The sequence below is a fragment of the Anguilla anguilla genome, chromosome 18 (genome assembly GCF_013347855.1).
Source record: "Anguilla anguilla isolate fAngAng1 chromosome 18, fAngAng1.pri, whole genome shotgun sequence".
NCBI lineage: Eukaryota > Metazoa > Chordata > Actinopteri > Anguilliformes > Anguillidae > Anguilla > Anguilla anguilla.
In genome coordinates, this window is record NC_049218.1 from 28818022 (window position 1) to 28845369 (window position 27348).

The 27348-nt window shown below is 44.7% G+C and overlaps 1 protein-coding gene and 1 long non-coding RNA gene across 2 annotated transcripts in view; one reads left to right on the plus strand and one right to left on the minus strand.

Moving 5' to 3' along the window:
- Window positions 1–221: 221 nt before the first annotated feature.
- On the minus strand, window positions 222–2019 carry LOC118218139. The gene is made up of 2 exons (XR_004763377.1): window positions 1878–2019; window positions 222–1715 (listed from the first exon to the last, which is right to left on the minus strand). It is a non-coding gene; the product is annotated as an uncharacterized LOC118218139 (long non-coding RNA).
- The window catches only part of fbxw4 (F-box and WD repeat domain containing 4), a 57086-nt gene continuing 31452 nt past the window's right edge, over window positions 1715–27348 (plus strand). The window contains exons 1-5 of the mRNA XM_035400562.1: window positions 1715–2043; window positions 6190–6285; window positions 7929–8114; window positions 9342–9474; window positions 11659–11753. Coding sequence (XP_035256453.1) covers window positions 1859–2043; window positions 6190–6285; window positions 7929–8114; window positions 9342–9474; window positions 11659–11753 — 695 coding nt within the window. The 5' untranslated portion in view covers window positions 1715–1858. The remainder of the gene's footprint in view (window positions 2044–6189; window positions 6286–7928; window positions 8115–9341; window positions 9475–11658; window positions 11754–27348) is intronic.

Sequence of the window (27348 nt, forward strand, 5' to 3'; positions counted from 1 at the left end):
AGAAAATTACCAACAAGAGATTTCACTGCAGTGTTTCCCTTCAAACTGAGACTGTGTGAATGACATACTTCATCAGTGACAGACAGCAACAGTGCCCCCACCCACTCTTTGGCAGTTAAATCTGCTGATATACCACACAGCAGCTAGTCTAAGAGGGATTGTGAGCTTAACCACATAAACCCAACTTAAAACTAAAGAAAAAACAAAGCTAAATCGGTCAGTTGTCTGAAGCTTTGTACAATATTAACAATGACTGTGTAATAAATAATGAAGTATTTTGGAAACAAGAAGCAATACATCCACACAATTACATAGTTTGAGTCCATGACATGGGACAGCAGGGTGCATCCTTACAGCATATCATAAGCTGAATTTTGTCAGGATATCATCAGCATCTTTAATGTGATGGTAAATAAAAAGCAAGCGCCACTCATCTTTTCAAATATATGTACAACGTTTTTACATTCTTAAAACAGTGTATATTAAACAGATAAACATTTACAAAACGTAGTTTTTAGACAAACGAGACAATTATATTCAAAGACCTGCTATCAGACCTGGGCCAAATAGATATTTATTTAATTACTTTTAAATACATTTACAAATACGGAGTATTTAAATTACAAAATGTATTTGAAAATACATTTAAGGAGCATTTGCATGTATTTGCAAATACTTTCAAATATGTCTTTAAAAAACATTATAAATACTGACTTTTCAAATACAAAGTATTTGATTTATTTGAAAATGCTTTCCCAATATAAGGCCAGTGGTGCAACACTTACAATTGCACCAAGCTGCTGAAAGACTTGAAAAGCACTGGACATGCGAGAACCTATCAGCTCTGATAGCTGAGCATTTTGTCTAATTAGAGGACAGTATTTTGATGAGAACGTGTCAAGTGACTGCTGACGGCCCCAGTCCAATTGTACCAATTTCCATTGTTAATTGTTAGTGAATATGCACGGCTGAATTCTATTTTATTAGTGTCTAATCTTACAAAATGTAAAAGATGGAACTGTACATATGGCTGCTGAATATTCTGACAACATAAAAAATAGGAAATACAGTAAAAGGCCACTAACTTTAAAAATATCATGGGAACAAATAAACTGGCAAGTAGCTTATCAAGAAGTCTGAGTTTGCCACCCCCACCCCCATGTACAAGCTGTCTGTTAGAGGCAGCGCATTGGTCATTTAAAATTGCCAGCATAGGCTATCCTTGCCCATGATCCAAATTCAACCCCTAGCCCAAAGTAGTTCCCCTGGAGTGCCCTCAGTATTATAACTCGCTGACATCACATTGAGGGCCACTCACAAAGAGCTCTGGGATACCCCCTTCAATATGAAGCCTACATTGTTCCTGGCTCATTTCTGTTGTCTATCACAGAAATATTTTTTAATATTTTTAAATTAATTTGTATTTTTATGTATTTTTAAAAAGACTCTAAATACTATTTCGGAAAGAATTTGGTTTCCCATGAAAATTATTTAAATAAATCAAATACAAAGTATTTAATGTGTAAATGTATTTGAAAATACTTCAAATATGTATTTAAGTACATTTTCAAATACGTATACGTATTTGTATTTGACCCAGGTCAGCCTGCTATACAAGAATGGAACTCTTGCGCTTGCATCGGGAGGTTCAATTTGATTGACGAACACATATCACGTGATCCTCGGTTGATTCTGGAATGGCTTCCTGCATGTCTCTAGACGTGACAAAACATGGAGAATTATAAATTGCGGCGTAATACAGTGAGACAGCATTACCATTTAGTCATCCGCAGACATACCCGAAATAAATATAGAACAACGAAAACGAGAAAAGTAAAAATATTAAAAGGAAGTCAAGATGTTTATATTTCAGTTACCAGAAGACATGCTGTATCTCATCCTTTCCTATTTGGATTGCAAATCTCTCTGCCGGTTTTCTCAATCTTGCAAGAAATTTCACTACTTCACTAACCGTGATGTTGTCTGGAGAAGGATAGCCAGAAAATGCATCAACAGTGGACTCACAAGAGAAGGAACGGATATGTAAGATAACATATTTTTGTCATGCTTTTCAGCTGAATGTTCTGCAGCAATGGCCGTCGTACTACGCATTACGCAATGCAATTTTACGTGATTACGTAAATGCGTACTTACTGATGCGAATGGCACGTCAATAATCATTTTTAAAAGTGAGTAGGTTACTTATTGTGCATACGGTTGCGTTGGTCTGGTTTTCTCATTTTAAGACATTACGCTTATATACTTAAAACATGACATATTCTTGAGCTATTCTTTAAGCTCTTGGATGGTCCGCAATATAAATACTACACAAGAGCGGTGGGATTCTTCAGATTACATGCAGTTAGGGCTTGATATCCTGAGACCTTTAGCGCACGCAAAACCAATAACATGACCGATGACTATGGAGGTATTTTTCTAGAAAGAGTCACAAATCTGTAAATTAATGTGAGAATACAAATAGGAACAGTTTCAAACTTGTACCACTACAGCAAAGAAAACTCAGTAATTACTGCTTCTCAAATTTGCCATTGCCACCTCTCAAATGCTACCCTGCGTATCATTTGGTGAATAGATGGATTTGTGCACTTGTTTTCAACTCTGTGCAATCAGAGCGTTGGGGGAGGGATGGCAGACGTACGGCGACTGTGTGGCCAATCATAAGAACCGTTTTGAGCGTTTTTTCCTGATGTTTTTTTCCATCTATTTTCCCAAACTACATCGTCCTCTTTGCTTCTACCATAAGTTATTAATAGTGAATGTGATAATAGTTTGCTGAAATTTGGCAGGGTAGTCAGCTAGCTAACTTCCTGACTGTATCTAAGGGTTGTTTTTAATGAGGGAGAGCAGGTATCCATTAAGGGGAAATAATATCTTTGAAAAAAGAGGCTAAGGACATGTGAAAAATAGAAGTGTGACAGTTAAATGGGTTAAATTATGGAATAGTTGGAATAATGAAGTAAAATAATGTAGTAGTATGTGTAAATGTAAGAAAATGTTTAAAAGCATTACATTAGAAAAATACATACATATGGTGTGACCATCAATGAAAAATGAATGGAACTTATGATCTAAATGTTTGTTTATCTGTTTCTGTTTTATGCTGATGTGTTGCTTTATTTCAGTTTTTTTTTTTCTCTTTGTTTTGTTAAACTGCTATTTTGGGCAAAGTGTAATGCTTGTATTAGGGGTATGGCACAAAACAACTCAGGCTTCAGCCTACACCTTTTTTTTTTCAGGCAAAGAATATTATGTTTTGATTTTGGTTTATTTTTGATATGACTTGGTATTATTTATCCATTTTTTCATAAATGTATGGTAAAATTGTTGTTAAGACCGAAAAAAATAAAACTTAACTAACTAATGTGATATCAGTCGACATGGAATATTTTCGAGCCAGTGAGTTCAGAATGTACTCACTTATTTTTAGTTGTATCCCATTCAACTGAACTTGGAGATTCCACAAGTTTTTAATTGAAATATACAGCCTATGCTCGGTGTAAAGCCCATTGCCAGCCAACAAGCTGGGTAGCTGGCAAACTGTTCTTACAGTAGGCTAGCAAATGTGCATGTGCACAGCTAGCTAACGTAAATTCTTACTAATTCTGTCGTAAATGTTAGCTCGATTCCTAAATCAAAGCTGATTTAAATGGAACATGCTGTTCTAGATTCCGAATTATTGCTACAGCTAATGCTAACAAGTCTTGTTGGTATTATTTGATGCTGCTGCTTTGGTCTGAATTTGTGAGATAACCACGCCCATTCATTTGAATATAACAGATGGAAATAAAAAGAGCTCGGAAAGAAATGTGGCATTAGGAAATAGAAGTCCCCTGAAATAAACATAAATGTGGAATTATGAAATAAAAGTACCCTGAAATAAATAAAAGTAGTCATTTTGAAATAAAACCTATTTATTTATTGAACGATATAGACTCATTTATATATTTATATTTACATGTATTCATATATTTAATGACTCATTTATTTCAGGATGTATTTCATAGCCATATTTATTTATTTCATAGGCATATTTATTTATTTATGTATTTATTTATTTAATATTGACTTAAATGGCATTCCATAGAAGACGGAGGAAGAGACTTCTTTGATTGCAAACACAGGATCACAGGGATGGCTAAAAATCCAGCATAGTATGTCTTTAAAAGTAAAGTAATGGCAGTACTTCCCCATGTCTGATTGGTTGGAAGAACAGGCATTGACCCTCCCCACTAAAGCATCAGCATTAGCCCGGTTGCAAATCTTTTGCTCAAGGTTCACTGCCAAATTTGCAAGAGGCTGATTTGAGAGGTTGTAATTACTGAGTTGTCTTTGCAGTTGTACAGGTTTGCAACTGTTCTTGCATGCTTTCTCACATTAATTTACAGATTTGTGAATCTATTCTACAGATTTATGAAATCATTTATAGATTTCTAAATCCACTCTACAGATTTGTGACTTTTACTGCAAATATATCTCCATAGATGACGCCCACAAGGACATTTCCCCCAAATCTTGATTCTAAAGCACAATTCCACATAGCACCACACAGCATCTCGACTTTCCTCAGTTTCCAAGGAGACAGTTTAAGCCTTTGCCCCAGGAATCAGCTCTTGCCGGGGCCAGCTTGTTACATTTCTCTTGTAAAAACAGGGAACAGTGTTCACGCCTGTATAAAACATTACTGACTGCCTGGGTCAGCCTGCTTAAGTTCTGTGCCTGGCTCCAGCACTGCTGTGACGAGGCCAGAGCCTGTGGCTCTTATTGGCTGTTGTGTGTATAATGCAGTTTAATGGTCATTAGGGTAGTTTTATCTTGTTTTCATAACGTACTTCAGTTTATTGTACAGTAGGGCAGTTGACAAGGTGTCAGTAGAGTCTGCACTTCCTGAACTTGCCGACTCTGTTGGGACCATATTTACTGCCCTTTGCAGTTGTGTTTGTGTTGCAAGGCCCTCTGGGAAAGAGCCTCCGCTGCGTGCCAGTGAAGTACAGGAGCAGCGCTGTGGGCTGGGCCTCTCCAGGGTTAGCGGGATTATGCCCGTAAGGGAGAAGGGTGTGGGATGGTCTTAAAGCAGTCCGTATACTGTATGATATTGTGCAAATGAATGTTGTGTTATGTTTGTGGTTGTTTGAATGTGAATATCAATGTTTGAATATCAGTATTGATCTGATATTTACTTACGGACTGAAATCTATTTGTTTTATTTGTTATGGCCCATGTACAGTTAGGCTGCAACATAAGCCTACATTTCAATGCTTGCATTGTTACTCATTGAACTTGGTACAGATAAAATCTTGGCTAATTTTTCACCTCCAGTCTTGTTTAAATCCTGTTTATTGAGCCAGTTATCCCCTAGCACACTGGTGTAAGACCACGCTTTTGTTTGGGATGTGGTGGAGGATGCTAACCTCTGGTTGTGTGGTTTCTCTACAGCTGCTCTACCACAGCTGGACCAGTGAACCACACTACAGTACATCTGTCTATCTCAGCCATCCTGTATATAATGAGGCTATGATTTGCTTCAATGCTGCAGTCCAGTATGACCCATTCCAGGGCACTGAATCCAGCCCACTTTCAGTCACTACGGATTTGCACTGTGGAGTCACTTTAATCACTGTGGTTCTGAGAGTGTCAGCCTAGTTCTCATCCACCGTGACACTTCTGTAGCTTCCCACATCATAGGTTTCCTACATTAATGAAAATAAGCATGAATGAAAATGAGCATTAATTGAAATAAGCACTGCTTTGAGGTTTTTGGTTTGTCGCTTCACTGTAAATTCACTTCATGTCAGCGTTGACATGTATGGTTGACCACAGCTCCCAGTGGGATTAAATCCACAATCTGTTTTCCCCCGCCCCGTGCATACAGTACCCCGCAGTCAGCTGTGAGACAAATGAGAAAACGCACTGGCCATTATAAAGCCATTAAGGCCATTTAAAGTCATTTGATGGTAAATCCGTTTGGTCATGAGTTCATATTTATTTTTTTGGAAACTATATGTAGGCAGAAATCACTGTCTTTTCAGGTACTGCATATTGATAGATATTATTAATTTCTTCCCAGAATGCCCTGATATTGCATTCCTGGTCAGATTTGGTTATGAGCACGTTGTGCTGTGTCTCCCGGGGCTGAGTGACGGTTCCTGCTCTGTGATTGGTCGATTTCAGCTACCCGCAGCTGGCGCTGAAGGACAGGGTGAAGTTCTCTCAGCACTGGCGTGACGGCCAGTGCCGGAAGGAGGTCCTGCTGAAGTGGAAGACAAAGTGAGTTCAGATTCCAGCTCCGCTGCTTCTCAAAACCGTCCCCCAACAAGGCTGAAGCTGGGAATCACTGCGGCTCACAAGCACCTTGTGCATTCAGGGGTCTGGGCGCCAGTATTTTTGTACCTGAGTTATTGGAAGGAAGGAGGGAAAAGCTTGCATCGGTGTGCGACTGCAGTTTGTGGAACAGTCCCAGGCAGGACACTAAAGGCAGTGGAGCAGCGACAAACGCAGATCTTTTAACGCTAGCACAACACAGTTCTGCATTTCTGCATCGCGTTTTATAGCCCAAACAGTGGAGCGGCTATTTCTGCGCAGCGTTGAGTTCCTTCAGTTTATTTAATAAAACTGTCAGAACGATGGATGCATCAACAGTGAAATCACTGAATGAGAACAAGATCTCGTCTCTTCTGCCCTGCAGTTCTGCCCAGTTCCCATCGCTGGCAAAGTTATTTACTCAACACGGAAGACGTGAAACTGTTTCATATATAATACTCATCATAAAACATATGCATATTCTAAATGACGTGGACGTACAATACGAGTATTGTGACCGGGGTCCAGCCACTGGGGGTGATCACGCAGGAGAGAGGAAATAGTGTGTGGGCGGCGGGCTGGTCCGGTGAGCAGTGAGCGCTGTACCGGAGTGCACCTGTTCTTAATCCGGAGAGGCTCTGCAGGGCAGGCAGGCTCAGGAAGCGATCGTTTCGTCACAGATCACATGACACGCCATTCAGCACCAGTCTCCACCGTGCTTTCCGCCCTAGGGATAAGAGAAACGCATACTGTGCCACACAGTATAAATTAGTCACATTAGTGCTCACAGAGGGCATATGCCTCTAAAGACTGTTGCTGGCTATTTATTTCATAATAAAATGCCTATTGCTTTAAATCAGCGAGACTACAATAAAATGTTACTTTAAAAGTAAGAAAAGCTGGAAAACCAGAGGTATCTATTGAAGAATGAGAGAGTTTTTTCTTTCCCTTTTGGATCGAACACGACTCAGCAAACCAGCACAGTCTAAGCTGAGTCAATATTTCAAAGAAGCAATTTCACCATATTTTAGAAATGTATAGCTTGGTCTGAGAGAGAGGGAGATTTTTAAAACCACAGTCTATGTCAGTGAAGTCCAAATTAGAAAGCATTTCTTAATTTGCTAATTACTTTGTTTATACTTGGAAATGTATACTTGGATTTGAGCTAATGTCTTAGTTCTTAACATCAGAGTCATTTCAGCTGGGTGTTTTTCTTCTTGTTAGTTTTTGTTGATTTCTCACACAAAATAATTTGCATTTGAAATTGAGCTGAACAAAGAAAAAGATAAAAGTACCATGACCTACAAGGTATTTCCCCCTTTTTAAATAATCAGTAGCTTGATTTCAGTTGGCTGAAAATACCTGATGTTAAAAAAAATGTTAACTGTGTCAAAAGAGCCTGTTTTCGTAGTATCGCACTAGATTTATTAATTTATTTTTATTTTATCGTCTGGTTGGATCATTACTTTTTTCACTTCAGAAGCCATGGCTGTATTGTTCCTCCGGTCATTCCAGTCTGTGTGTCATCGCGGGGAGATTGAAGTCATACCGAGAGGACAGAACACCCAGGGCTCCAGTAATTCCCATTGTGTGATTGTGTTCCCGCCCAGCTTGTTGCCATGGATGCAGCTGGACGGGGACGTGCTGTATCTGTCCCAGGCGGCTGACATCGGGGTGCACTACCTGCGGGGGGGCGGGGGGGGCCCCAGGCGCAGGTCTGCGCTCCTCCGCACCGGCCACAGCCAGGACGTGTGCAGATTCGTCCTGACGGACACCCACCTCATCAGCGCCGGAGGGTAACATCTCTCAATAGCTGCCTTTCCCTGCTGGGTTTAAGCGAGAATTCCCTTTCTTCAGACCAGGTTCCCCATCACCCCCCCCCCCCCCTGCATTTGAGGACATTTTTTGCTTAATCCCAAGATTTTGTCAAGCGATTGAAACCCAAACAATGTCTAAACAAAGTCGAACCCGGGCTGTCGGCGTCTCTGCTTGGGTTGGCAAACTGCTCAGGAGTTCATCAACAAAATGTGTTACCCCTCAAAGGACACTGGGATGGTTTTATGGTACACTACATGATCAAAAGTATGCGGACACCTGATATCCAACACCTCATCCAAAATTATTGGCATTAATAAGGAGTCGGTCCACCCTTCGCTGCTATAACAACCTCCACTCTTCTGGGAAGGCTTTATGCTAGATGTCGGAGAATTGCTGCTAGGATTTGCTTCCATTCAGTCAAGAGCATTACTGAGGCGATTGGGCCTGGCTCACAGTCAGCTTTCCAGTTGATCCCAAAGGTGTTTGATGCGGTTGAGGTCAGGGCTCTGTGCAGGCCAGTCAAGTTCTTCCACACTGATCTCAACAATACCATTTCTATATTGACCTTGCTCTGTTCCCGGGGGCATCGTCATGCCGATAAAGGAAAGGGCCTTCCCCAAACTGTTGGGAAAGCACTGAATAGCCCTAGAATGTGATTGTAGTATGCTCTAGCATTAAAATTTGCCTTCAGTGGAACTAAGGGGCCTAAGCCAAACTATGAAAAACTGCCCCAGACCAAGGGGTGTCCAGGTACTTTTGGTCCTATAGTGTAGCAGAGCTTTTGCACCATTTCCATCCTGCATTCTGAGTAGTGCCCCTCCAACTGTGTATTATCTGTTTTACATAACTCCCTACTGTACATTACACATTCGCCACATTAGCTGGGTTTCAGTTGACCGTTGTCCTTAACTTTGGCTAAAAATTAAAAGCCAGAAGCTTTTTATTTACGGTTTCGTGAGTTCTGTAATTATTTAAACTATCTCTCCAAACTGAGTTGTAAGTCAAAGTTAAGTACACATGTTGATTGAATACTTGTCGTTGTGTATTTTAACTGCTGAGGGAATTGAAACTAACAGTAGTGTTGCACCTGGGATTTGAACTGGCAGCTTTCTGGCAATGTTAACAATATTAAGGTGGAATGGCTTAGATTGTGCCTTTCCGGTTAGGGTGCTATGATAATCATTCTTTCCTTTCTTTCCCTTAAGGGATGGTAAGATAATTATCCATCACAGGAGGAATTCTTTCTGGACGGAGTGCTGTGGTCATAAGCAGGAAGTGAACTGCATGGACAGTAAAGGCGGGGTCATCGTCAGCGGCTCCAGGGACAGAACCGCTCGGGTGAGACGGAGGAAGCCGCTCGTGCGCTCGTGTATAAACGTATTCCGCCGACATATCTGAGCGCCTTAGACAACAGTTCCGCCCATCCAATAATTAAACCAGCCATTGAACGTAGTTTTTTTTTTTTTTTTTTGATCACGTATTCTTTGCGGCAGTACTTTTAGAAAAAATTGAATACTGGATTTATTATTCATCTTTCACTTTGTGCTTGTCAGCTGAAGGTAGGTCTGTGGTTTATCTGTGTGGGTCATGGAAAGGTCAGCAGGTGGCTCAGTGGGCAGGCCTGGGCAAGCTTGTCCTGGGTGAGTCCGGTGTTGCCCACTTGCTTGCAGGTTGGAATTTACTGGAAATATATTGAAATAAAATATATTCTTAATATTTGAACGCTTCACATATATCCGTTAAAAAAAAAAAAACTTTGTTGTGAAAGATTTTATCAGTATATTTTCAATGTGTCATTATATATTCAGTATCTATGAGGGGTCAGGCACAGGGTCTCCCACCCTGTCAAATCCCCTGCCTGCACAAGCTGGCCCCTCCCGCCCTGTGCTCCACCGCCTCCACCCCCGTGGACATCAGTTAATAAAGGACACGGGACAGATGTGGCCCGGTTTTTCCACAACACCTTTGTGCGAATATTAATTCTCAGCAAGCTCGGCCATCAAGCATCAAATACACACCTTTTTATGCTCTATTATTATATAAATATACTTGCTTGCAAAAAGAGAGAATGGTGTATTTTTCCATGATTCACGTTAGGGCTCCACTGAGTAAAATGCTACTTAACGAAGTAAATCTGTGTGAAGGGTATTGGATCAGCACGCTCCCTGAGCTGATCAAACAGAGCAAGCTTCAGTAAAGACTGGTCACAGCAGACGGCATTGCTCCCGGTGGGGGGGCATGGCACCAGCTCAGATCCTGACGTAACGGATCTGCCTCTGCCATGCTCTGACTCTGCCACGCGCTGGATCTGCCATGCTCTGCCACGCTCTGACTCTGCCACACTCTGCCACGCTCTGACTCTGCCATGCACTGACTCTGCCACGCTCTGCCACGCTCTGACTCTGCCACACTCTGCCATGCACTGACTCTGCCATGCTCTGCCACGCACTGACTCTGCCACGCTTGGACTCTGCCATGCTCTGCCACGCTCTGACTCTGCCACACTATGCTATGCTCTGACTCTGCCATGCTCTGCCACGCTCTGACTCTGCTATGCTGACTCTGCCACGCACTGCCATGCTCCAACTCTGCCACACTCTGCCACGCTCTGCTATGCTCTGACTCTGCCACGCTCTGGCATTCAGCTGGTAGCTAAAGTATCACACCGCCACATTGCTCTGTGCATTCCTATCTGTGAGTGTAAATCAGGATAGCAAAATGAATGATGAAACATTTTAGGCGATTAAAATTCATCGTTGCAATTTTAAGTCATTTGAATATGGTTTTTGTAGGTAATTCTTGCTTTTTCTCATCTGTCATTTTGAACAGTGTTTGTCTAATGGAGGGTGTTATTTGCTCTAAGCTGTTACATTTTCAGCTGGATATGAATTACATTTTAATAATTACAGCCATGCATGTGAGTGCTTTTTTTAACATTGTCATATCCCACATATGACTGAATACAAACATTTAGTCAGTGGCTGGAAGCATACAGATACAGTGTGTTTAAAGCATTAATTCAGCCATTACAGGCATTACTAATAAGGTATTGTTCAGCATGCTAATTTCACACCGTGTCAGTTACGCCCTCGCCCTTTTATACCTGTGGTCTTTGGTTCTGTGAGGGTGGTGATGTGCATCCTGTATGATGTCGTGTAGGTTATGTGCAGGTTAGGGCATGCGTTTTTATGTTATTTTACATAATGTAGCAGCATTCCTTGTCCAAGACAAACTTCCCTTGAGGGATAATGCATTTTATCTTTACTTTTAAGGGCCTTATTTTGCGTTTCCAAAAATTAATCGGGCTATAGCAATGTTCCTTTCCAGCGTTAAGGGGCTTCTTTCAAAGCCACTTGTAAAAATGTACACTTGCTCGAAAGCAGTATGATTTGTTAACTTGTAACTTAATTCCAGTTGTGGCTCATACGTTTCCAATGGTGCACCTGTGATGGACTGCACCAGTTCCATGTATTCCTTAAGTATGTCAGGAAGTCATTTCATCTCCCTGTCTTTCCTCATCAGGTGTGGAGCCTTTCCCCAAGCCGACTCGGCGAATGTTTGCACACCATCCAGACGTTTGACAGGGTTTGGTCTGTAGCCATAAGTCCATCACAAAGGTAACGACATCATATTCCTCTAAGTATTTACTGAGGTAATTATTCAGTCAGTGCTCTGTTTGTTTTCTGCTCAGAAGTTTGAAAAATATAAAACGTTCTCTGTATGCATAGATTATTCTTTGGTTTTAAAGTTTAACTCCAAATAAATTCAGTGTCAGATTCGTAAGAAACTGAACGTAGAGGAAATAGCAAAGGACAGCGAACATCGGCGCAGGTGGCCAGGCCTTCTCTAAAGAGTCTTCAATTTATTGCCGCGGTTTGCTTTGAAGTCAGTCGACACCTCTGAAATGCAGATGGCAGAGAATGTGATCCGTGCCCTAAATGCTTAGGAAGCAGATTTCTGTGCCCTCGCGGAATAAAAGCGTGCGGATTACTCCTGATTTATTGCATCGCCCACACGGCTTTAACCTTTTCGTGATTCGGAAGAAAAAGAAAACGCTTGAAATTCTCCAGTGACCATGAATTTGGGTCACGCGGTGTTTTCCTTTAGATTTCGCCGGTGGCCTCCGAACACCCTAAACCCCCATGGGAACCCTCAAACAGAATACTCCTTGTATGCTGTTGTGAACACAGACAACACCAGCTAAAATAAGTGGATTTGCGCTAGCCCGTTTGAGTTCTTAGCTCACCGATATTTGCGCAGCAAGGTTTCCTCTGACAAGCGGGTTCTTCAGTCCAGACTAGTAGCTCCGTGTAGCTGAAGCATGCATATGGCCGATGCATTTTTGCCTAACGAAATGGCCTCATAAAAGAGAAAGGGAAAAAAATAGTGGCCGGATATCATGGCGAAGCGGGGTTACGTTTGTAGCCGCTTTGATTGCTCGCCCGTGTACACACCCACACATTTAATGGCGCACAGGCGCGTAAGGCAGCCCGGCAAGCCCGTGCTCTGCCTCCTTCAGTAGCCTACTCGAGACAGCTACTTTTGTTCCCTTCGCTTTAAAGCCGCGGTGTAAATGTAAACAAACTAGACCCAAACGTCAAAGGCCGTCTTGCCCGGTCTTGTCAGTCGTGCTGCCGTCTTGCCGGAGCGGGACAATCAGTTACCGCTGCCTGACCAGACCCGGCTCGGGGGCCTCCCAGCCGATTTATTAAGCCCCGGTGCCCCTGTCTCCTCAGCCAAGAATTTAAATTTCAGAATAAGAGACGATTATCCACGTCATTAATTCTCCCAATTTGATGGCTGAAATAGCAGGTCGTGAAGCAGACTGCTGACTCGAGATAATGGAACGGCTCCTTTTAACATATTGACGACGGGAGAAGTTAATTAAAATTCCCAGGGATGAAGGTGTCAACTAACCTATAAACCCATCGCATTTATACAAATCACCGCTCGGGCGCAGCGGCCAGATGGAAGGAGGAAGGGAGTAGCATTCGGCATCATGCTTTTGCCTCTGTCCGTCTTGGGCTGTTTAAATAACAATCCCAAACAGGGTTTCCCCATTTTTTGGCAGCGTTTATTCATTGCTGTGTCAGGTTTGTGGTGCGGTTCCCGCTCTCCTGAATTCCAAACACCCTCTGCGGGACAACATTTACATTTGTGTTCTACAACCAAGGTGTTAAACATGTAATAACCTGCGACCTCACTGGCGGGACTGGTAAAACTGCTTTAAATGTGGGTGAATTCGCTGGCAGAATTTTTTCCCGTAATTTTCTGTAAAAAACTGAAATTATCTGCTATAGCTGTTACAGACCTTGACAAAAATGCTCCACAATTCTTCAACTTCATTTCTCATATGTATGATAATTAATTTAAAAGAAGATATGGGTCAAAGTCAACAGTGAGAATTGTTCTAACTGCTGTTGCTTAAAAGCTTTTAGGTCATACTGTATGTGTAGCACTTGTATGTGGTTCCTCGAGTAGTAAGCCTGTGTTTTTGAAAAGAACATATGACTGCTCTGATGATATTTCAGTTTGTAAATAAATATGTCATTTTATGTGTGAAGTTTTTAATATGATGAGCGTATTGGTTGGTTCCTAGTCAACTTTTTGGTTCGATTGATCCGGATGCCAGTTTTCACGTTGAAAGCTTTCAGTAGCTCCGTTTAAGGGATTTTCAGATAATATACCATAGCTTTCACTTCGCCATCTGTCAGAAACACACTTCCTAAAACATTGTCTTTGTCATAAATCAATAAAGGAAAGCTGGAACCTGAGTTTTTTCATTAAGGTGCAGTGTGGAAAAATTAGAGCCCCCCCCCCCATAGAACAATTGTGTAGGGGTGGGGGGTCACACGTATCAGGTTTTAGGTGTGCGTGTTGAGGACAGAAGTAATACGCACGCTGAACGCTTTGCAGTTGGGTCCCAGAGGAAAACGAGAAGGTCAGTCCACGAGGCGGGGGGGTAAGGAGGGTGGGGTGGGGTGGGGGGTGATTACACAATGCATGTTTTAATTTGGAGAAGCTGTGGGTAGGAGAAAGGGAGCCCCTTGTGTTGCAAATGTATTTGTTCCAGCTTCACGCTTGAGGTATCTAAAGAAGAGCGGACTGAGAGACACACAGCTGCAGCCAGTGGGTCCAGAGCAGGAAAACACCCTCGTTCAGGGAAAACACTCGCGTTTAGGGAAAACACCCGCGTTCAGGGAAAACACCCGCGTTTAGGGAAAACACTCGCGTTTAGGGAAAACACCCCTGTTCAGGGAAAACACCCGCGTTAAGGGAGAAGCACGGGTTCAGAGAGAATGCTCGTGTTCAGGGAGAATGCTCGTGTTCAGGGAGATGCCCGTGTTCAGGAAGACACTGGTGTTCAGGGAGAATGCTCGCTTTCAGGGAAAACACCCATGTTCAGGGAGACACACGGGTTCAGGGAGAATGCCCGCGTTCAGGGAGATGCTCACATTCAGGGAGAATGTTCGCATTCAGACACTGCTTCATCCCACAAACTCTGCTATAGACCAAATACCCACATTCAGTCGCTTCTTAACACCACAGAAGCTACTGTAGACCAACAGTTGGTCCACTCCTGCAGCCTTCCTTCCCCCTTGTTTTTCTGGAGGACAGGAGCATCCTGGTTAGTAACAGAGTGCCCTGGTTAGTAACAGGAGCCCTGGTTAGTAACAGAGGGCCCTGGTTAGTAACAGAGTGTGCTGGTTAGTAACAGAGCTCCCTGGTTAGTAACAGAGGGCCCTGGTTAGTAACAGAGTGTGCTGGTTAGTAACAGAGCTCCCTGGTTAGTAACAGAGTTCCCAGGTTAGTAACAGAGTGCCCTGGTTAGTAACAGAGTGCCCTTGTTAGTAACAGGAGCCTGGTTAGTAACAGAGTGCCCTTGTTAGTAACAGGAGCCTGGTTAGTAACAGAGTGCACTGGGTAGTAACAGAGTGCACTGGTTAGTAACAGAGTGCCCTGGTTAGTAACAGAGCGCCCTGGTTAGTAACAGAGTGCCCTGGTTAGTAACAGGAGCCTGGTGGTTTGCGGCGGCTCCAAACTCCCTCTGAAACCATGTTGTGGTTTTCAGTAGACGGATGTGTCGCGTCGGAATGTTTCAGAATCAGTGGAAGAGAGACTGCACTTCCAGTGTTCAGAACAGGGAGCTGAACATCTGGTTAGCCTATAGTAACGTCTGCGTTGAGGCGCTCAGGTGTTGGGGATTTATTGTCCTGGCACCAGTCTCACCCAGCATTGGAAGTACAGAGGAAAAAAATGAGTGGGCGAAAGTAAATCTGGGCCTGGCTGTTTTTCTAGCGAGCTCCATCTCAGGCCTGTATTACTGGGGTATCGTGTGCCTGTGCTGCTAGGCCTGAGCCCATTCCCTGCCCCTGCAGATCCGCAGCGCAGGTGATAGGCCTCAGCACTGTGCCCAGACCCTTCACTTTCACACACCTCTCTCTTTCCTCTGGTTGCCTTTCAGGTTGGAGTGTTTGGGTCACACGGTCCGCTGCTTCCCACCCGCACCTCCCTTTAGGACAGACACACCCCCCTTTAGGACAGACACACAGACACACCCCCTTTAGGACAGACACACAGACACACCCCTTTAGGACAGACACACAGACACACTCCCCTTTAGGACAGACACACAGACACACTCTCCTTTAGGACAGACACACAGACACACTCCCCTTTAGGACAGACACACAGACACACCCCCCTTTAGGACAGACACACAGACACACCCCCCTTTAGGACAGACACACTCCCCTTTAGGACAGACACACAGACACACCCCCCTTTAGGACAGACACACAGACACATCCCCCTTTAGGACAGACACACTCCCCTTTAGGACAGACACACCCCCCTTTAGGACAGACACACTCCCCTTTAGGACAGACACACCCCCCTTTAGGACAGACACACTCCCCTTTAGGACAGACACACCCCCCTTTAGGACAGACACACTCCCCTTTAGGACAGACACACCCCCCTTTAGGACAGACACACTCCCCTTTAGGACAGACACACCCCCCTTTAGGACAGACACACAGACACACCCCCCTTTAGGACAGACACACAGACACACTCCCCTTAAGGACAGACACACAGACACACTCCCCTTTAGGACAGACACACAGACACACCCCCCTTTAGGACAGACACACTCCCCATTAGGACAGACACACAGACACACTCCCCTTTAGGACAGACACACAGACACACTCCCCTTTAGGACAGACACACACCCCTTTAGGACAGACACACAGACACACTCCCCTTTAGGACAGACACACAGACACACTCCCCTTTAGGACAGACACACCCCCTTTAGGACAGACACACTCCCCTTTAGGACAGACACACAGACACACTCCCCTTTAGGACAGACACACCCCCTTTAGGACAGACACACTCCCCTTTAGGACAGACACACAGACACACTCCCCTTTAGGACAGACACACTCCCCTTTAGGACAGACACACAGACACACCCCCCTTTAGGACAGACGGGGCTTCTCCCCACTTCCCATTCCCCAGCCCGTATCAAAGGGCCAGTGGCCATGCAGAACGCCGCGAGTGACCCAGATTGTTTCTGATTGGGGGTCTATTCCCCGCGGGCCCACCCCTTCCCTGAGCGGGGCCTTTGTGTGCGGGGGCGGGGCCTCGGCCAGCCTGTCCGTCACCCCCGAGCCCTGGGTCCTGAGCTCTCGGGGCTCCTGATTGCTGCTAATGGGGCCTAATTTACGAATGCGTTCGTCCGCCATTATCTCTGGGGCGGTTTTGTTCCGCTGCTGTGTGCATCGGAGGGGTTCAGGAATCACACGTCGTTTCGTTCCAGGAGTAAACAGAACTCGCACAGTCCCGTTTCTCGCCACTGCTGTTGTGGTTCTTTAACTCTGGATACCCAAACCTCACCACCGCTGTTGTGGTTCTTTAACTCTGGATACCCAAACCACTGTTTTGATTTCTGCGATTATTAAAAGTAATAATCACTCTGGACCATGTTTTTATTTTATTTTTTTTGCTAACCTCTTTGAAATGATTTTATTCAAACTACAATATGAAAGGTACATGGTTTGAATAGAAATTGAAAGTGGTCTCACTGGAGATAATAGTGAAGTGAAAAGTAATTTTTCCTGGAAAGGTTTTTTCCTGAATATTAAACTGTCCTGCATATTTTCCTCTCTTGTACTTCAACTACTGTGTCTGAGTGAAACTATTTTTGAGACGTCTCTCATAAACGTACTATAAATCTGTCCAGTGAATTAGGAAAAAATAGCTTATGTAATGGATAGTCCATCTTCTTAAACAGACATGAATTCTATGTACTGAACTCTGTACTGTAAAGTGACCAGTAAATAGATTGTGAAGTGCAGAATTAATTGAATTTTGTAGTGGCCTTCAATATGCATATCAATATGTATCCAAAAGATTCCTGATCATACAGTGAAGATCTTACTCAATGTTTTCTGTGTTCTGCTTGTAATGTAATTATAACTTATTTTTTAGAGAAAGTTCAATGCATATTTTGGTTTCATTACATTATTTCCCGTATTAAAAAAACAATTGTATAAAAAAGTCACATATTTCCCGAGTACACAGCTAATTGTGTCAGGAAATAAATTCAGTGATATATTTACTCTCCGCTCTGGTTTCTGTAAATGAAGGTGAATGGTATGCATTACTGTGGTAAACTGAATGACTGAATAAAAAATACAGAAGAACATGTTTTGTTTTTAAAAGTTGCTGAAAGAAATTCTGCTCTCTTCTCACTTTTGTTAAATTGTTAAAGTAGCACCCATGCGAATCCATGCAGCCACCTGTCTAGGATTATTAATTATTTTTTGTCTTATGTGCTTGAATTGGTTTCAGCTTTCTCTGTAAATATAGAGTAATATTTTAGTTGCAGTGATGGGGAATGTTATACCCCCAGCTTTGGAATACAAGCAGCATCACAACAGGCATTAAGGAATCCAGAAAATGGCAGTGCAAACACAGGGCAATGGCTGTAATTTAATTATTTCAGACATTTTAAATTATGAAATAAGATGTATGTTTCGGAACCGTGGTTAGGATTTGAATGTGTTTTGGCTAAATCAGCATACATTTACGCACACGTTCGTAACCGATGTGGACCCTGAAACACCAAAAACTTACATGTGCAGCAAGACTGCCCCCTAGCTATTCCATCGCAACTCAAAATATAAGGGCCAGCATCCTCCTGTCTAAACCCAGCTTCTCTCCTGTTTGAATCCTATTCATCATTATCAGCTAGCAAAAAGTGCCCCCCACTCCCCCCCCACACTCACACAAACACTCTCTCACACACAAACGCATACACACACTCTTTCTCTCTTTCTGGCACACACACACACTCTGTCGCTCTCTCACACATGCACACAGACATACACACTCACACTCTCTCTGTCTCTCTCTTTCTCTCACACACACACTCTCTCTCACATTCACACACGCACACAGTTTCTCACACTCACACGCACTCTCTCACACACATATACACATACTCTCTCTCTCACACACATACACACTCACTCTCTCACACACACACACACACACACACAACATCTATATCTACAATATCTATATCTATAATTATCAGACGGTTTAGTTAATGAGGTCGTTAAATCCAAAACTGTCGCTGTTCTTTCTTATTTCCTTTTTATTGTCTATGAATTAGCATCACTTAAATCTCTTCAGACTTGAGTTTACTTCCTTTTTCATGGGGGAAGGAAATAAATCTGGTACTGCCATTTTTGTTTTACCTTTAAAATTACAATTGATTGCCCTGAAGGGCCATCAACCACATTTAGAGCGCATATGTGTAATTTTGTTTGATGTAATATTACATCCTATGACATAATACTTGATATTGGCTATGTCCTGTTGTGCACGTGTTCCATTTGAGTCATGGTGATCCCCATTGGCTGCTTGCTGGCTCGTTCTGAGCAATTGTATGAGTACAGGAAATGAACAGGACAGTCCAATTCTGCAAGCTCCCCACAGACCCTTATGGAAATGGAGAGTACAGCAATATATTACAAATATGTGGAAAATATAATGATAAACATATTTCACAGAAGTGTAATATGTTACTATATCTAAAAGTAGTAGTATAATTGTCAATGTATTATGAAGTGTTCCGATGTATAGATATATAGATTTCAGTATATTTTACAATATATTCCAGTTCCATAAGAAGATGCATTTTTGAGAAAGGCAGAACTTTGTGGAGAAGGGATCTTCATATTAAATTAAATCGATGAGTGCTAAGTGATTTATTCATGTTTATTGCATTTCTACCATTATTGAAGCATGTCTGGACTGTCTATTTTGTTGTAAATATGTTACTACACATGTGGAAGCAACTAAATTTCAGGGTAAGCTTTCATAAAGAAGACTGGACATAATAATGCTGGGTGTAATCTGCAACACCTAATCAGGTTATTGTAGAATGAAGCAGTTAAAATTTGAAATGCTGATGCACCTGTGTGTTGTAATTCCTCTCTGTGTAAGCAGGGCTTGCATAGCTAACTGTTCTGACTGCATATGGGATGAAGTTTAGCACTGCAGGCTCTCTACCTGTCTGTGTGGAAATAGCCAGCTTATCTCTGACAATGATGTGCTACCAAAGGCAAAAAAATGCCCATAGTGGGACTCCACCTGAAACTGTCGGGTGGAGGGGGGGGGGGGGGGGGGGGGGGGAGGGGGTTGGGGGGTGGAGGGCCCGAACTCCGCGTCAAAGGGCCCGTCACACAAAGGCCTGGGGAGTGGGGGGGTCCACTGACCACTCCAAAGGATGGGGGCTGCAAGCCAGTGGAGGGAGAAGCAGCCCCAAGGAGAGCGGAGAAAGGGGGACCATATTTCAGCTTTTGTTTTGTCTTGAACTCGTCAAGCACAACTACAAAGTTGTTGCAGGGCCAAGCCTTTGAGCGTCTCCAAAGAGAAGCGATTGTTGGATAAACCGCCCCGAACTGCCACTTTCTCACAACGGCAGGAGCGTGACCTCTGACCTCTGTACGAGAGTACAGGGAACCCCCCCCCCCAAAACCCAATCTGGCCCCATTTCTTCATCCCACTCAACCGCAAAACTGAAATTCACATCTCTCATGCTCTCTCTTTCTCTCTCTCTGACTCTCTCATTCCCTCTCTCTCCTCTCTCTCATTCCCTCCCCCTCTCTCTCTGACTCTCTCATTCCCTCTCTCTCCTCTCTCATTCCCTCCCTCTCTCTCTCTGACTCTCTCATTCCCTCTCTCTCCTCTCTCTCATTCTCTCTCTCTGACTCTCTCATTCCCTCCCTCTCTCTCTCCTCTCTCTCATTCCCTCCCTCTCTCTCTGTCTCTCTCATTCCCTCCCACCCTCCCTCTCTCCTCTCTCTCATTCTCTGCCTCCCTCTCTCTCTCTCATTCCCTCCCTCTCTCCCTCTGTCTCTCTCATTCCCTCCCTCCCTCCCTCTCTTCTCTCTCTCATTCTCTGCCTCCCTCTCTCTCTCTCTCATTCCCTCCTCCCTTCCTCTCTCTCATTCTCTCATTCCCTCCCTCTCTCCTCTCTCTCTCATTCCCTCCCTCCCTCTCTCCTCTCTCATTCTCTACCTCCCTCCCTCTCTCCTCTCTCATTCTTTACCTCCCTCCCTCTCTCATTCTCTCCCTCTCTTCTCTCCCTCTCTCTCGCTCACTCTCCGGGTTGTGTCTCAGGAGTCAAGAATGCAGTTAGTGAAAAAAGCGAGGGAAGAGAAAGGCTGTAACAATGAAGCTATAAGGCCCTGAATGTGTTCCCACACGCTAGCCGGAGCGGCCCTCTGCTGATTGGCCGGCCCGGGAGCCTGGCTCTGCCGGCGGGGGGTCTTCCAAATGACTGCGGCCCGCACAGCCCCTCCCTGGAGCAGGCCATTAGACACATGCCCCATACAGGTGCTACCAGCGCTGCGCTTGAGATGGAAACTTTTGTAGTGCCCCGAAAAGCATTTTGATGAGGGGAGTATTCTTTTTTTTTTTTTAGAGGGGAGCAATGGGAAGAAAGGAAGAAAAAAAAAGTTTTGTAAAGTTTAAGAATGTGAGCTGGATTGAAGGTTGCGTACATGCAGGCAGTGGTGCATGCTGGGATTTCAGGCCCCGCGGGGAGCTGCAGAACCTGACTACGCTTCATCTGTTATCTGACTGATGCGTTTCTGACTGGAGGATTCATTAAAAAGAAGGGAAAAAACACATATTCTGTGTTTTATATTTGATATTGTATATTTAAATTTCATGATCCCCTGAATTAAATACTCACAGAGAAAATAACCAAAGTTTTTGTGTTGGTGGTGTAATGTAATGGTTTGGTAACTCAAAGCTAATAAATTGCCCTGGATAGACCTTTTGCTAACTGCAGTGTAACTAGCCAAATGGGGTTTGATTTGTGCCGAGGTATTGCAATGAGTTGGATCCATTTTTGCGTCGGGCTGAAGTTTGTCTTGTTTCATGTTAGCTTGAACTTTTTGGCAGATGTACTATCACCTACTGCTACAGTACTAATACTATTCTTTACCGGCAGCATGCCATCTGTGGCATATTTTATAGGGGGTAAGGTTTATTGGTACCTATATTTGACATTTTATGAGTATGGTTGTTTCATTGTTCACAAGTGTTGTTTTTGAAGCGTTTTTAATATTCGGGTTATGATTGGGCTTTTCTGGGTGTGTAGTGTGTGAGGCACACACATCAAATTAGCAGGAAGTTCGGGGAAAGGAGCATCCCTTCGCCATTTAGCTTTTTGCATGCATGCTCGTGAAGAGATTCGGGGTTCAGGGTTCAGGGTTCACCACATGCCATATGTTACAACAGAGAGGTCAGGTGACCTGGTGTTCGATGGTTAGCGAGGCCACATGGATGTAAATGTGGGTTAATTGGTTCTACTGTCGCCTTTATGACAGTCCTTATGTTTTTCTGTTGTTTTTTTTTGTTTTATTTATTTTTCCTAAATTGCCCCTGAGAGGAGAGCTGTGTGTGGAGTGTCCCCCGCTGACCCCAGTCAGTGAGGACGCAAACAGACAGCCAAAAGGTCTGTGAACTGTTCAGAGTTCAGAGTGGGGTGGGCGAGGGTGGGGGGGGGGGGGGGGGGGGGGGGTTGCTAACGCAGGTCTCGTTACGGCCTGCTCCAGGATGGCATAAACGCATCTTGGCCCATTCGGCCCAGGCATTTTAGGAGCTGCGATCAAAGCAGGTTTACAGACTCGCATGCATCCGGCCCACAAAGGCGGGGGTCTCCCGAAACAAATTAACCGCCTTCTGGGCTGAAAGGTTCAGTCTTTGGATGGAGGACTGACATGTGTGGGATTCAGCCCTACCACCCCCCCCCACCCAAAATCAATCCATATTTGCTCCTGTTTTCTCTGTATTTTCCCAAACTGTGTTTCTGCCCTGGAGGGGGGGGGGGGGGGGGGGGGGGGGAGGTAGGCACCTCCTGCCGTGCATGTGTCCTATGACAGGCTCGTAATACTGGAGAGGGAGTTCCACTCTGGGACAGAACTTATCAGATGCAGTTTAGCACATGCTGTTCTGCAGACTGAAAGCTTGTGTTTTCTTGCATCGTTATACATTACTTATTTATCAGACTGAAAACTGACAGATTAAACTCACAGGTATTATCTGCCAGACTGAACAGGAACTCTCCATTCCTTCACTCACACGTAGGAATGGAGAAGGAAGGAACACGGTTGTGTGTTCGTCGTATGTTCTTGTTTTAAAGTGGTTGAATGTTTATTTGCATGTTTTCTTCAACAAGTAAACAAAAATGAAGTTTGATCTAGCAAGAACAAATAAAAAGGTTCGTGACAGACATTTCCTGTAGCTGAAAATTAATTAGCTTGTGAACTGTTGACTGCGGATTAGCTGAAGCAGCTATATTGGTTTATCTTCAGATTTCTAATTAAGATTTTGATCAAGGGCTGTCCAAGGATTATGTGTACAAAACTGTATTCATTCCAGTGCATGAAAAGACAGATTGGGTCCTCTCAGAAAGGGATGTAAAAAAAGGTGTCAAAGGCTAATAATTATTTTTTTGCGATTCAGTGTTATCGGCAATTGATCCAAAATTATTTGGCCATTACGTTTTAGTTAAAGATCTGAATTTATCAGATCTTATTTCTGAGCGTCCTTGTAAGACATGCACAAGGTTTTGCATCCGTGCATCCAGCAGTTGATAAGACAGCCACATATATGCAAATATTTTTTAAACTGGGGGCTTCCCAGTAGGGAGGACCACAGCGCCACCAAGTGTCCGACAAGCCCCTGTCTGGGGGATTGGGTGAGCTTAGGGACGTCAGTATGGGGCAAGAGGACCCGCAAAAATAACATCTCTGCCCTCTCGTGATAATGAGTCACAATAACAGTCAGAATATGAGTGGTGTTCCTCTGATGTTATTTCGACTGTCCTCTGCTATATCAGAACAGCTTCTGCCCGAGTCTTCTAGTCCAGGGTGGGTTATTTCATACAGCAGAGATATACTGGCTGGATCCCGGAGAGCAAGATAAGAGAGATAAGCTTGATTGAGTGTTGATAGCACAAATTAAGAGGAGGATACTGGTGTAATTGTAAAGTGTACGAGCTGTTATGCTTCACATCTGCGCGGTGTTGCTCTCGAAGAAGCAGAGGGGTGCTCAGTTTCTCTGCTGATGGCTTTTTGAGCCGGTGTCTCTCTAGCTGATGTTCACGCTCGCTGAGACTTTCCTAAAATAACAGCGTCAGCGGAGACGCCGTGTGGCGGGCCTTTTGCTCGACGTCTGTTTGCTCAGTCAGACCGTGGCCCAGCACCCCATAGGTCACACATTCCATCTGTGATTCGGATTTGAATTCTGATTGGCCGGAATAAATGAGTGAGAAAGCGCGAATGGAGGAGGTGCTTTGAGAATGAAAGTGTCCTCAAAACTGTGTCATCCTTGGGATATGTTTTTGTTGATGAATAGCTGTAGTCCTATGTAATAAAATGATTATAAAAAGATCATAATGAACCTAATTAAGTTCCCTAACAAAAATTAAGAAAATGTCTTTTGTCTAGCAATATTTATTTCTTTATTTCTTTATTTTTGAGATTAGAGATATATCAGTGTGGATGCTGGATACAGTGGCTTTGACTGCCAGAATATTTGTACAGTTGTTTTTATGACTGTTAAAATGAATGTTGGATGGCAGCACTGTCATGTTTGCGCAGATTGTTCGTGTTGGATGGCAACGCTGTCATGTTTGCGCAGATTGTTCGTGTTGGATGGCAACGCTGTCATGTTTGCGCAGATTGTTCGTGTTGGATGGCAACGCTGTCATGTTTGCGCAGATTGTTCGTGTTGGATGGCAACGCTGTCATGTTTGCGCAGATTGTTCATGGTTACGTTGATGGTTCTGATGCAAATCTGCGCAGTATGAAGTTTGTGTTTAGCAGCGCGGGGGCTAGCAGCACAGCAAGCAGAATATTCTGGGTAAAGGGGTTTTCTCAGGACTTTTAAAGCATTGAATATAAAGTGCAACAGACTGAGTGCGCAGAACTGTAGATATATTGTATCGTTTTTTTTTTAGTTAAAATGAAAAACAAATAAATACAACAGCCCTTATATATTTGAACTGTGTCCAGTTTCTCATGAAAATAAGCTCAGATACAAGTAAGTAAGTTAAGTAAGTAAGTTTGTTGATCTAGGTTTCTGAAAATTTGCGATGCAGATGAATCGGACCTGTGAACATTTAAAACTTTATCATTTTTCTGTTTTTGTTCAAATACAGGTAGTAGGATCTGTAATTAGTAATGTTGTGTCAGGGTTGAACTTGAACTTCATTAAACCATGCACTTCCCTGTTGTGATTCTGAAAGCTGGTATATTTAATAAACTCCTGAAAGCAGAAATACTCCCTGTGTTTTTTTAGATTTCACTGGGAGACGATGAGTGGGTGATTATCCCGCACGGTTAATTAAAGCACTGTCCTCCAAACCAGTCGTGTTAATGAAGCGCATTCACAGCACCGATGCTCTGGCATTTCCTTTCTTTCACACCTGCTCATTTTTTTTGTCACCACTGTGGCTGATGGAGGACAGGGTAATGAATCAGCATATTGCAATTGCGTGGTCTGTATTTCTACAAATGGCGCGGTGTGTATTTGCGCATGGTGTGGTTACGGTCATGGTGGCTGAGCCTGTTAGCGTAGCAGGTTGTGCTGGGTTACGATCACGGCAGGTTGTGCTGGGTTACGGTCGCGGAAGGTTGTGCTGGGTTACGATCACGGAAGGTTGTGCTGGGTTACGATCGCGGCAGGTTGTGCTGGGTTACGATCACGGCAGGTTGTGCTGGGTTACGATCGCGGCAGGTTGTGCTGGGTTACGATCGCGGCAGGTTGTGCTGGGTTACGGTCGCGGCAGGTTGTGCTGGGTTACGATCGCGGCAGGTTGTGCTGGGTTACGATCGCGGCAGGTTGTGCTGGGTTACGGTCGGGACAGGTTGTGCTGGGTTATGGTCGCGGCAGGTTGTGCTGGGTTACGGTCGCGGTGGTAGACCCTGTTAGTGTAGCAGGTTTTGCTGGGTTACGATCGCGGCAGGTTGTGCTGGGTTACAGTCGCGGTGGTAGACCCTGTTAGTGTAGCAGGTTGTGCTGGATTACGGTCGTGGTGGCAGAGCCCGTTAGCATAGCAGGTTGTGCTGGGTTACGATCGCAGCCGGTTGTGCTGGGTTACGGTCACGGTGGTAGATCCTGTTAGTGTAGCAGGTTGTGCTGGGTTACGGTCGCGGTGGTAGATCCTGTTAGTGTAGCAGGTTGTGCTGGGTCACGGTCGTGGTGGTAGACCCTGTTAGCGTAGCAAGTTGTGCTGGGTTACAGCCGTGGTGGTAGACCCTGTTAGCGTAGCAGGTTGCGCTGGGTTACGCTCGTGGTGGTAGACCCTGTTAGCGTAGCAGGTTGCGCTGGGTTACGCTCGCGGTGGCAGAGCCCGTTAGCATAGCAGGTTGTGCTGGGTTACGGTCGTGGTGGTAGACCCTGTTAGCGTAGCAGGTTGTGCTGGGTTACGGTCACGGTGGTATACCCTGTTAGCGTAGCAGGTTGTGCTGGGTTACGGTCGCAGCAAGTTGTGCTGGGTTACAGTCACGGTGGCAGAGCCCGTTAGCGTAGCAGGTTGTGCTGGGTTACGGTCGTGGTGGTAGACCCTGTTAGCGTAGCCGGTTGTGCTGGGTTACGGTCGTGGTGGTAGACCCTGTTAGCATAGCAGGTTGTGCTGGGTTACGGTCGTGGTGGCGAAGCCCGTTAGCATAGCAGGTTGCGCTGGGTTACGGTCACGGTGGTAGACCCTGTTAGCATAGCAGGTTGTGCTGGGTTACGGTCACGGTGGTAGACCCTGTTAGCGTAGCAGGTTGTGCTGGGTTACAGTCACGGTGGCAGAGCCCGTTAGCGTAGCAGGTTGTGCTGGGTTACGGTTGTGGTGGCAGAGCCCGTTAGCGTAGCAGGTTGTGCTGGGTTACGGTCGCAGCAGGTTGTGCTGGGTTACAGTCACGGTGGCAGAGCCCGTTAGCGTAGCAGGTTGTGCTGGGTTACGGTCGTGGTGGCAGAGCCCGTTAGCGTAGCAGGTTGTGCTGGGTTACGGTCGCAGCAGGTTGTGCTGGGTTACAGTCACGGTGGCAGAGCCCGTTAGCGTAGCAGGTTGCGCTGGGTTACGCTCGCGGTGGCAGAGCCTGTTAGCGTAGCAGGTTGTGCTGGGTTACGCTCGCGGTGGCAGAGCCTGTTAGCGTAGCAGGTTGTGCTGGGTTACGGTCGTGGTGGTAGACCCTGTTAGCATAGCAGGTTGTGCTGGGTTACGGTCGTGGTGGCGAAGCCCGTTAGCATAGCAGGTTGCGCTGGGTTACGGTCACGGTGGTAGACCCTGTTAGCATAGCAGGTTGTGCTGGGTTACGGTCACGGTGGTAGACCCTGTTAGCGTAGCAGGTTGTGCTGGGTTACAGTCACGGTGGCAGAGCCCGTTAGCGTAGCAGGTTGTGCTGGGTTACGGTTGTGGTGGCAGAGCCCGTTAGCGTAGCAGGTTGTGCTGGGTTACGGTCGCAGCAGGTTGTGCTGGGTTACAGTCACGGTGGCAGAGCCCGTTAGCGTAGCAGGTTGTGCTGGGTTACGGTCGTGGTGGCAGAGCCCGTTAGCGTAGCAGGTTGTGCTGGGTTACGGTCGCAGCAGGTTGTGCTGGGTTACAGTCACGGTGGCAGAGCC